This window comes from Photinus pyralis, unplaced genomic scaffold (assembly GCF_008802855.1).
Source record: "Photinus pyralis isolate 1611_PpyrPB1 unplaced genomic scaffold, Ppyr1.3 Ppyr1.4_LG1, whole genome shotgun sequence".
NCBI lineage: Eukaryota > Metazoa > Arthropoda > Insecta > Coleoptera > Lampyridae > Photinus > Photinus pyralis.
In genome coordinates, this window is record NW_022170249.1 from 29777430 (window position 1) to 29789636 (window position 12207).

A 12207-nucleotide genomic window follows, 5' to 3' on the forward strand; every position below is an offset into this window, starting at 1 on the left:
TCGATAATTTGACGATAATAATAATAATAATAAACCCTAATCGTTACTTGAATTTAATCCGTGCGATTAGTTAACCAGGCTACACCTGAGTTCTCACAAGAAACACCGACTATAATAATAATAATAATAATATTCTCAGAAACAACCCACTCGTATACAACCGAAGCACAAAAACCTTAACAGCACCACAGGCTCACAAAATACTGCAATATCTCCACCAAAAACCCAAGCAACCACACAAATACAACCTCAAGAACAAAGAAACACCACAAATACAAGTAACGCAACTTGCACTACAAAGACAGGTCCACCCAATAAAGTTACACGTCCTAGCACAGTTAAAAAACACAAAACTCCTTCTTCACAGAAACACACCACATTATCACAACCCACTCGTATACAACCCAAACGCAAAGCCAAAGAAACACTTACACAATAAACTCTATTTAATAAAATTACAGGAATTATTATAATGATATTTTTGTTTTGTTTTCTTCTTTCCTGATAGCGTTGACTATTGTGGCCATTAATAGCTATGTTGGTAAGTATGAATTACATACTATCCCTAGATTTCCAATGTGAGTGTGTGAATATTTATTTTATTTTTATTTTTTATTTTTCTTTAGAACCCTACATAACTTCACCAGACACAGACACAGACACTAATCGTTACTTGATTTTAATCCGTGCGATTAGGCACGGCTAGACCTGAGTTCTCACAAGAAACACCGACCATAATAATAATAATGATTTAATAGCATTATAGCAAATCGTTACCGCTATAACGCCCACCTATACGCACAAATAATTACTATTGTACTCTATTCCACACCACCATTGAGGTTGAGTATTAGGCGCGTTTTTTTTTAAGTGGTATCCCCAGTAGGCCTATTCCACTATACAAATTTGTTCTAAACAGTGAAGATATTTACCCTAAAAATGCGAACCCTCTCAATGGGCATGGGCAACTGCCCTCGCATTTGTCCTACAAATTTGGAAAAAACACGGTCTTGAGAGCAGGGAGGAAGTTCACCCTAAAAATGCGGACCCTCTCAATGGGCATGGGCAACAGCCCTCGCATTTGTCCTACAAATTTGGAAAAAACACGGTCTTGAGAGCAGAGGGGAAATGTACCCTAAAAATGCGGACCCTCTCAATGGGCATGGGCAACAGCCCTCGCATTTGTCCTACAAATTTGGAAAAAAAACACGGTCTTGAGAGCAGGGAGGAAGTTCTCCCTAAAAATGCGGACCCTCTCAATGGGCATGGGCAACAGCCCTCGCATTTGTCCTACAAATTTGGAAAAAAACACGGTCTTGAGAGCAGAGGGGAAATGTACCCTAAAAATGCGGAGCCTCTCAATGGGCATGGGCAACAGCCCTCGCATTTGTCCTACAAATTTGGAAAAAAAACACGGTCTTGAGAGCAGGGAGGAAGTTCACCCTAAAAATGCGGACCCTCTCAATGGGCATGGGCAACTGCCCTCGCATTTGTCCTACAAATTTGGAAAAAACACGGTCTTGAGAGCAGGGAGGAAGTTCACCCTAAAAATGCGGACCCTCTCAATGGGCATGGGCAACAGCCCTCGCATTTGTCCTACAAATTTGGAAAATATACTACGTGGCTGTTTTAATTTAGATCGCACAATCTACATCTAAATGTAATGTTTCTGAATTGGGACGCGTCATTAATGTTATAAATTTTAAAATTTGATAATACACAATTAAAATGAGTCCATCTACGACAAGAAGCACATTCGACCATTCCTTGTTCAACAGATTTTGGAGCTGTTTCTCGTGAGCAGTGTATACATATATTGATCATCGAATTTGAATTTATTAACAAGAACATTTTCAAGAAATCGCGGTACTGATCAGGATACAACGTAGGTGTTTCGTTATTAACAATACAACAAGCTATATAGATACATATTGGACCGCAATTAGAACTATCGGTTTGTTGAAAATGTTCCATTACACCACATGTCCAATTTGTGAGAGATATATCATTTCGCTTTAATATTTTTCTAAACTTTCGCCAGTACGTTCTACTTTTCTCTAATTCTCTACATTTTAAAGGGTCTATGTAGTAAAATATTTTATTTACAAGATCACCGTATAATAAGCACCAGTGGTTTTGATTCTGGTGAATTAAATACAAAAATTTCTCTACTTTTCCATCAATTTTCGTGCCCTCATTATGGAATATATCTATTTGGGAATTTACATATTGCACATCAGTCCTTTTTCCAATGATTAAATCCAAGCAAATATCGATAACCTGATTGGTAATCCATTTACCGGAATTGAGCGTTGCAAAATCTACTGAATCAATTTCGTGCAGTATGCTGTTGGTTTTCCCAGCATAGTCACCCACTGTATATCGAAAATCACGATCAGTATAATAATTTATATCCCCTATTAAATGATTATCTAGAATGGGTAATTGGTTTACTGTTGTGTTTTTAATTCCGGATAATTGCCAATTTGAATAAATGGTGTTAGGGTTTGTAGCTTCTGTACCTTTATGGTCTCTGATCAAGTCACATTGTTCAGCGGTAAGAACACTTTTATCAAAATGAGGTGTATTTTCGAAAGAACTATCCTTAGGACAGAGGCTTTCTGGATAAATAGTGGATTGATCCCATTCCGCTAACGACGGTGATTTGTCCAAATTAGCAGTACTAGAAAGAATAGATTTGTTTAGATTAATCGCTTGGGGCGCGACAGAGAATTTGCTGAAAAATTTGTTAATATTTTCGGAACGTTTACCCCATTGTTCCTCTTTTGTAGTTAGAGAAGAAGATTCATCCTTGACTTCGTTAGTATTTGTTTTGGCATTATCTACTTTAATAGTTTTACATTTTATAGTATTCCGTTTTTTCTTTGTAGTTTTAAGGGATATATTTTCATGGCGCAATCGCGGCGTAATTAATTCGGACATCATACGAATGTATCTTGGTGCCAAATTCCTCATCTTTCCTAACAGTATATCTTTCTTAACAATTCTGAACCAACTCTCAACCACGCCATTATTGTCACGAACGTAGCCTAGCTTCTTTATAACTACCCCAGATACAATCGGATAGTATGTTAACACGGATTCGACCACATATTTAAAGAAGATAATATTATAAAACACATTTTCTTTTAGGATTTCACCTGTTTCAAAATTAACGCGGTTCAAACATTCCCACAAGTGAAGAAAATGCTTATAGAAAGGGGAACATTGTTTTATTGTGGTACCATCGCGTACTGCCATTTCATACTTCCAACAGTATTTAATCTCAGGTATGATAAACTTTCTTTGGGACTTGCGCGTGAATGAATTTATATATGAATAAGATTCTTGAAAATAGGTGCATTGCTTTGGAAGTGCGAAAATAACATAAAAATGCTTAAATAATTCAACCATGTCTTTTAAACTGGTACTATTTATAATAATACTAAACACCTTTTTGAATAAGTCCCTGACTATAAATAATTTTGAAAATTTTTTACTGTTCGTTATGCTCAAATGATAAAAATGAGAGGAACAAACATGAATTTTAACTAGATTATTGTCAAAATAGAAGGACTGAGCAGCGGGACCAATGGAATACCAACATTCTATAATATATTGTTTTAAATCTATTTTATTAAAAGTCAATAAAGCTGCTTGAATTAGTGCTAAACTGAAATCTGTTTCAATTTTACCAATTATGTGTCTCTTGGATTTTTTATGTTGAAAATAGGGGCTGCCGGAAACTGTTATTACATCAAGAAGAAACGAGTTTAAGAAATAAGTCAGTGACGGAATGTTTTGTGAAGAAGTAAGAAATTCACAAATCGGGATTGGAGATTCCGCCTTTTGGCTTCTAATTACTAAGGCATAATATAAAATTTTTTTTTTAATCCATTTGGGTTTGGCGATCAAGGTTCCCGTAGCATCTAAGTATAATGATACCGGTTTTCTATTTTTTACCGCGGTAGCTCGCAAATGTTTCAACTGCTCTTCCGTTACAAGCCGAACGAAAAATGGATCAAAACTTAAAGATTGAATATAACCTAGTAGTTTACTTCCTTTCATGGTTTTCCGAAAATAAATTTGAAGTTTTTGAAGATGGGCAAATAGATCCCTATCTAGGTCTTTTTTCTTATTTTGTTCGCTGGAAATTTTTCTCAATATGTTACTGTCAGGGGCGTTATTCAAATTACCAGCTAACAAAGCATTGTAGTCACAGGCCCCCAGTTTTTTTAATTTTAAAATACTCGGTGCTGTATATAAAAGTTCCGTGGCGATTTTAGCTCTCTCAGATCCCTTAATAAATCTTCGATGAATTTCGTTGGTATGATGAATTTTTCCTACTCTGACAATTTTAATTACTTTATCATGTTGCAAATTTAAATTTTGTTTGCAAATAAAATTAAATGTTGCACATGTAGAATGTTTACACTTTGCTTTAGCCTTAAAAGGTACTTTGACGCTCATTTTATGGTACTTAAAAGATAACACACATAGAGGATATATTTTTTCAAAAAATTTATTTATTTCGTCGGTCCATCCCTTCTTCATTACACCATCTTTACAATCGTACATTGTGGTCCATATTGCGAAAGGTATTACAATCTCATCTGTGTGGTGGGAGTTTGATTTGTTCAACGATATTTTAGTATCTTCTGTTAAAACTCCTGTTTTTTTGGGAAAAGATTTTTTTAAAGGAGGTATATAAATATGATCATATTCATTAATTACATCGTCCTTTTCACGAATTGAAACACAAGGAGCTGATGTATTCATTTCTTGAACGTAGTTACTAGATTTAGGAACAGATAATTGAAAGTTATCGGAAATAGGTGTATCAGGAAGTTGAGTATGTATCTCATTGAAAGATTGATCAGGAAATAAATCAGTATGTAGCACATTACATATGTTTTCCCTTGTAGATAAGTGGGTAATTTTATAACGTGAACGAACCTCATACTTAACATTTACATCATGTTCCCAAATACGTTCCACCTTTTGTAACAAATTATAAATAAATTGACGGCGGTGAATTTTGTTGATCTTCGAATTGCGGGGTATAGCGTTTGAGTTTAACAATTTATCAATAAATATTCTACAACTGGGGTTACCTAAATGAAATTGTATATCTTCCTCTGATTTGAAAGACTCCACTATACAATTTATTAAAACACTTCTATTTAAATTACTGGTTTGCTTTTGAAAAGGCATTTTAGATTTAAAAAAATTATCTAGTACAAAAATTCTACTCACGTGATATGATATAGGTAGCAGTACTTAACAAAGTAGTGATACTACTCACTCTTTCGGAAAAAAAATTTCTTTAAAACACTCTGTAAGCTCTGATACCACACACTACACGACTGAAGACTTCGAGTATAATAAACAAATTCTTTCATTCATGTTCCAATACACCTTCTTTGGAAGACTAATTGCTCTCATCGTCATTAGGGTTAAGCGATTCATTATGTACCTATTTCCTGTAATTAGTTTAATCGATCTAAATCCTATTCAAATCTTCCAAATATAATGGCGAAGGGAAATTTTCTAATTGAATGTAATTAAATTTTACTATCCCTATCTTAATTGTTGAAGTTGAATGAAAGTTTGAATTTAATACACTTACGTTTTCAACTAGATTCACTTAATTACATTGCAACATTTTAAAACAATGAATAGTGACGCCAGAATGTCGTCTTTTTGTTCAAGGGGAAAATTAATATTAAATTTCATTTGAAGTCAAGTCAGAATTACGAGTACCTACGGGGTGTCAATTTTAAAACTTGCAATCGGCCATATTTTCCAAAGTAAAGAAGGTATTTAAAATCGCGCAAAACCGTTTCGGGGATATCGAGGGGGAACCAGAATGACGTTATGAGTAACAACACCCCCCCATTAACCCCCCAGCCCCCCCCCCCCCTCTTCAAAATCCTAAATGGTATAACCCTATACTTGTGACACATCCTTGGAAAGCTACTGAAAAATACTTTCCAGTGGTACCAATAAAGTCGATATTCATTAAGACAATTTAACAACAAAAATGTAATAATTAACAAAAAAAACTAAATGTTGACATTGAGGGATTTATGGCAAATTGGCCAAGAACTTCAACCTGAACTGTTTCATTAAGCAATCTTGGTTGCTTTCTTTTTTATTGACTTACAGTACCTACAGCTGAACGTGTGGAAATAATATTCATTTATGCGGCTCCGAAAATCGATCATCTTTTAGAACAGCTAGAACGTTTAATGATAGTCATCCCGGGAGAAATAAATGTAAGCCATGCCTATGATCAAGATTTGGTCGCTAAATTCCAAGAAACGGGTGTCACCCTGTATATCTAAAATGCTGAGTAAGAAAGAGTTGGCCCGTTTTCATATTCTTATTAGCCTTGAAGGTTGAAGTTCCTCTTTGGTTGAAGCTTGATTTCCTATGTTTAGGTTGTACTACTACATTTTTACCACCAAAATTGCAGTCATTTAATGTTAATATTCAATTTCAAATATTCAACGATTATATCCCATTATATCCCCGGTTGGTCTCTAAACTCAAAAATTTTAACTTGGAAGCCCTACTCCCTGTGTTAAGAGGCCGTCGTACGCACATGAAATATAGTTACGCATTTTGGTTCAGCTCTTAGCAATTTTTGCAAAAACAGTGTTAGTTAGTAACATCATCACAGTCACGTTGGATTCTAAAACTTTTTTCTATACTTAGGTACTTTCTCTTGTAACAGATTTTTGATATTTTGTAAATATTAATAACTACGGCACCCGAAAATACCATAAATATCAAGTACTTACTTACTTCTACAATTATTTATGCAAAATTGGATTAAATCAAGAATCTGTTACAATAGAGGCATAGATGTGTCCTTTATCTTTACTGTGGTACCTAACAATACAATTTACTCAAAATTTTATACTAAATCCCACACCTCTACACGCTATTCGACTCATATAATTTCTATTGAAGCGCTTCCCTAGTCGTATGCAGAGAACGTCCTAGACCATTGAGAATCATCATCATTCACTCAACGCTAAAACGGGAAACAATTTTGTAGAATCATGGTTTTATTTTTTGAAGCATCTCAGTTCATGTGTGATTGTGTGTTGCAATATTTTTGATTTCCATCCCTACACCGCATTTTTTTACTATCTATGTGTCGAAAAAACAGGACACTTTTGTGGTTTTCCGGAACAACGGAACATACAGCGCGTTGCATCGACAGGCGGGACATATGAAATTCCATGGAAATTTAAAGGAGGTTAATTATTGGCTTCCCTAATTATTTTGGAGGAAAATCTATTTAGGGTATTTGAATAGCATTAAAATCCGCATTTTTTTGATAATTCTATCAACTATTGATTTTGTGGGTATCGGTCTGTTCAGGTACCTACCTACTGAGCAGCAAACATGTCTGATATCTGTCGATAACTATTTCCTTGATAATACTATTTTTATTCATCAATACTTTCTCTTCAGTCGTGTGTAATTCAGACAACTTCATTTGCCATTCCGAATATTGTCGTTTTGGCTTCCGTATGTTTATTCTCGTTCGTGTGTGATGTATTCAACTGAAGGAAACGTTGATATTGTCAATTGCGGTATAGTGCTCGTAACAGTTTAAGAAGCCTAATAAGAGATTTATTTTCTCTTCCGTTCACATATGGAAGGCGAATGTGTATTAGCGTACGGCTGAATGTCTTACGCACATATCACTGGTCAATTTCATAGGTATAATAATTTGGAATGCTTATGGAAAGGATATGGTATGGAAACGTGAGAATCAACCTTTAAGACCACTACTTCAGTCGCAAGGTATATACGATATTTTTTGTACTTCCGAAACTGAAACACTTAATATATATGGAGTTATAGAACGCGTTCTTTCAAAAAATCGCTGCTTAACAAGTTACCATAGGAACGTTGCGTTGGTACGACAATCCCTATGCTATGGTAACTAAAATAATTTGGAAACTGTCATTGCTAGTGTCATAATTTTGGCGATGGGTGACAAAGGTGTATTTGATATTGATAAAAAGCAGCCAAACTAGGTAAAGAATTAATACCACCGAAATCCAAAAAACTATATCAGCAGCAGTACAATGCGTTTAAAAAGTGGTGCCGCATTCAAAATGTGGAATAACCTACTGAAATTGCCTTGTTAGTAATTTAATCCTTCCGGGATTTTCGTCCAAATTTAATCCCGCGGTGGGACAAAAAGTGACACTTCAGTACTTGTCATAATGGAGTGAAGTTGTCACTTTAGTCTCGGAAGTACGAAAAATATATTTGGGAAAGACAAAGATTTCTTAATTATCAAATATAAAAATATGGATCATCCACTTCGTTACTAATTAATTTATGAAAATAATCGATATAAAATATAAATTCGTAACTACCTACTTACCCTGCTTTAATCTTCAAATTCTATTTATCAAACAGGCAAGGTTTGCCGCGATTAATTCCAACCTGTATCCCTTTGAGAATCTGAGGCCGACCCTATGTTAAGCCATAAAGGGATTAAATTTACCACATTTTAGAGAAATAATTTAAGATTTACTGTAATAACTTACTATTAGTATAGGTACGACGAGGTACCCGTTCGTGAGCTCTTCCTCTCGCTTGGGGACGGATGGAAGCTGTGCAGAAAGGAATCGGGAAGTACTTTACGATTACGAAGTCGCTGATATACTTAAACATCTAGGTGGATTTTAACAAGTTGCGAATCTATTTGCCAGTGAGTTCCTGCATAATTTAACGATCAATTGAACCTGTGAAAATTGATCGTGATTATATGAGTTGTCCAATCCAAATAATTATTGTTTACTATAAGTAATGTAGATGTAGATGTTTAGAGCTCTAAAGGCCACCACCAAAGCGGGTGGGCATAAGCTCATTCCTCATTGGCCCTAACCGCCAACTGTGGTATTGATCCACAACCCGCAAAAATAAAAAACACAAATATAATTTCTAAGTTGTTACAAAAACTGAAGCTTCCCCGCGCTATTAGGAAACAAACAAACATATCCCAAAAAGAAAATCATGTCAGGGTGGAGAATCGGATTGTTGTAGAACGTATCCGAACATTTAAATGTGTTAGGGCTTTGCTTATGAGCAAAAATCTTTGTTTGATGCAAGAAACATTCCCAACATCAATTTTTGGCAGATTGTTGCTATCAGCTTTCGTATATCCACTTTCCATTCTTACTTGGGTTAAAAAACAAAACTTTAGGATAATACATTCTGGTGGTCTAGTCGTACAATTATTATCGGTGATAGCACGACTTTCTGAAAATTGAACGAGTGCATATAACTGCTTATAAGTCAATGAGAGAATTTGGTGTCACCTTTATGCACGATGAAAAATACCTATAGGTACAAATGTGTTTTTTGTTTTTATTTTGTTACAAACATATAGTACAATAATACAATATATACAATGTTATAAAATACGTTTATTTACACATATACACCACCATCACCAATTAACAATACCTATACTACAATAATAATAACTAAAACTACCCATCACCAATTTTTACAATATGTGCGTATTTACAATAAACAATTAAATAAAGTTAAGCCCGCCATATTAAGGTGAATTCCGTCCCTGTAACAAAAAAATTGCATTTAAAACAAATGATTTAATACAATCCTGGTGTACTTACTCTTCAAAGTACTGCTCTTGGTCTCCCACCACCACAGCAATATCGATGAGTCTTATGTGAACTGCAAAGCAAAAATGAAATAAATACACAAAAATATTAATCATATTCATTAACTTACCATTTTTATTCGCCACACTCCTTAAAAACTCGTTGAATTGGATAGCAACGTCTTGCTGCAGTGGAGGGAGTTTTATAGTGGGGTAAGTGCACAGATTGACTCGAATCTTGCACCTTTTCAAATCTTGCAACAACCTGTGCATCCCTACGCGAATGCTGCGGATTTTTGCATTCTGTAATCAAAAAGAACCCCGTTTATAAATGTTTATATACAACAGCAGATATGTACTTACCCTGCGTATATCATTTCCGCCAATCAGCACGATCACCTCTCGGCCCAGCTGGTACCTATACTCCTCGCCCTGCCGCAGGATTCGAAGGACTCTCTTCCGGAGCTGGCCAATCGTTTGACCACCTATGGCCAGCTCGACAAAAACCCTTCTGCGGTTGGAACTTACAGAGGTATAGGTCGAGGCTCTTCGGCCCAACTGGGCAGTGGCCAGTCTCCTGAGGTTAGAATCTCCCAACAAGGTCACTTCGTTCTGAAACAAAATAAACCATGAGTTAGATATAAAACAGGGGGTTATTTAGTGTGTGGTAAATTACACAAGACGTAAAAACAACATATTAAGAAAGTGTATAATAGTACTTACGTTATTAATGACAAGCATCGTTCGTTCCTCCAGGCTCCAATTCCACACAATTTACAATTTTATAGGCAGGTACGTACCGGTCAGACTATGAAGAACTGAATGAATTAAAGTAATTTAGGCCGCCTATTTATACCAAATACTAACAATAAACGTGATTACGATTTGGAAGCTATTAATTACTGCACAATTAGTGAAAGTGAAAAGGTCTTTAATTGCATTGCTGGAGATTACGATGTTTTTTGTGACATGCTCCTCTGCATTTAGGGCCATTAACACCTTCCCGACATAGACTATCATATTTTATTTGTTTTTCTAAGAGGCATTAGGTACCTTATAAAAAGTTGCTATCAATAGAGTTGATATCCTTTGCAGTAATTGCAATGATGAAAACAACATCTGTAGGTAGGTACTTGAAAAAAGTTAGATTATCGGTGTTAGTTTTATAATTATATACCCTTTTCTCTTTTACTATCATTTTTTTTTCAATGATTTGTGCGTTTTTTCGAAATTTTTAGGAAATATACTCATTTAGATAATAAATCCCTTTTTAACCATGAGTAACTGTTCTTTGTTTATACCTAATACTGTTTGCAGTTATAAAAAATGCGATGGCTTCATTTCTTTAACTGAAAAACCATTTTTCTTGTTCAGCAATGGATTTCGTACAGAAAACTATGAGTTTTCAATTATGTACCTACATCCCGATACCTAAAACGAACAAATTTTGTAGAAACGGAAGAGCTCGGCGAATTTGTGCAGCTATTGTAGATACTACCCTCAATTTTCTGTGTTCAATCCATTGTCGAACAGAAAAAAGGGGGTTCATTCAAAAAATTAAGGTTTCTCAATTAAACATCTGCGAAAATTACCGTGAACTCCAGAGCACACGGTATACATTTGGTAACAATTGCAATTGTTACATATTATATAAGTAAAGTCTTATTGACTTAAACCCTGAAAAAATGTCTTATTTGCTTTATAAAAGGAAATTTATAAGTGAATTACTCGCAATTTTGCGTAAATTGAGAAAGTGAGAAAAAATTAGGGCATCCATGCGAGTCAAACCTCCAGTATACAACTAAAGGTCGTATACATTTGAAAATATTTTAGTCAAAACGGGCTTATTGAGTACAGATAATACATGCATAAATTTTTGTGGCATCATGCTTATAATGCCTTGCCGTTTGTGGATACATAGATGCTGTATCCAATCAGTAGTAAATTGGATGTTTATAGATATGAATGTACTTGGTTATTAAAAACCTAAGGGCAATAATGAGAAAAACAGTAAAGGGTTGTCACCATATACCATATACCTTTAATATAGGTTGCGATCATTTTGTTTGACGGTATTGTCATAAACATTATTGGGCATTGTCCGTTTAACGCTGTAATATTATCTCTAAGAGTATACAATTATTTAATGAAAAACACATGTGTATATCTGTATCAACACTGTAGTTTTGGGTTAGATTACTTGCTTTGGGTCTTTGCTATATTGCACTGTTTTCGAGTTAAAAGTTATGGTAATATACTCCGATACGATAATACATGTTGGTTTTTGTACATATTGTATAATTTATTTTGAAGGTTGGAAATATGGCTTTATCAGGATCTAGGTACATAAGTAAGCAAATAAATTAGTTCATCTGTCATACTTTTAAATAAAACACTTATCTATATCTTCAATAGTAATTTTTTAATTTCCGATTATTGGATTCCCTAATAATTTTAGAAACAAAGTATATCCGTACATACCATAGGTAAACCTCTCGCCAGGAAAGATTGACGGTCACAAAACACTTGATCCTGGTCTACAA

At 34.8% G+C, this 12207-nt stretch overlaps 1 protein-coding gene across 1 annotated transcript; it reads right to left on the reverse strand.

Annotated features, from left to right (window-relative positions):
- Positions 1-9469: 9469 nt before the first annotated feature.
- Positions 9470-12207, reverse strand: LOC116158792. The gene is made up of 5 exons (XM_031471633.1): positions 10388-12207; positions 10028-10276; positions 9796-9967; positions 9678-9738; positions 9470-9619 (listed from the first exon to the last, which is right to left on the reverse strand). The coding sequence occupies exons 1-5, from the start codon at positions 10403-10405 to the stop codon at positions 9565-9567; spliced, it is 555 nt and encodes a 184-aa protein (XP_031327493.1). The 5' UTR covers positions 10406-12207; the 3' UTR covers positions 9470-9564.

Excerpts from the sequence above, each read along its gene's own strand:
- LOC116158792 (XM_031471633.1), bottom strand. Across the intron at positions 9,968-10,027 it reads GCGGAAATGATATACGCAGG|AATGCAAAAATCCGCAGCAT; the intron begins GTAAGTACATAT and ends TTTTGATTACAG. Across the intron at positions 9,739-9,795 it reads GAGTGTGGCGAATAAAAATG|TTCACATAAGACTCATCGAT; the intron begins GTAAGTTAATGA and ends TTTGCTTTGCAG.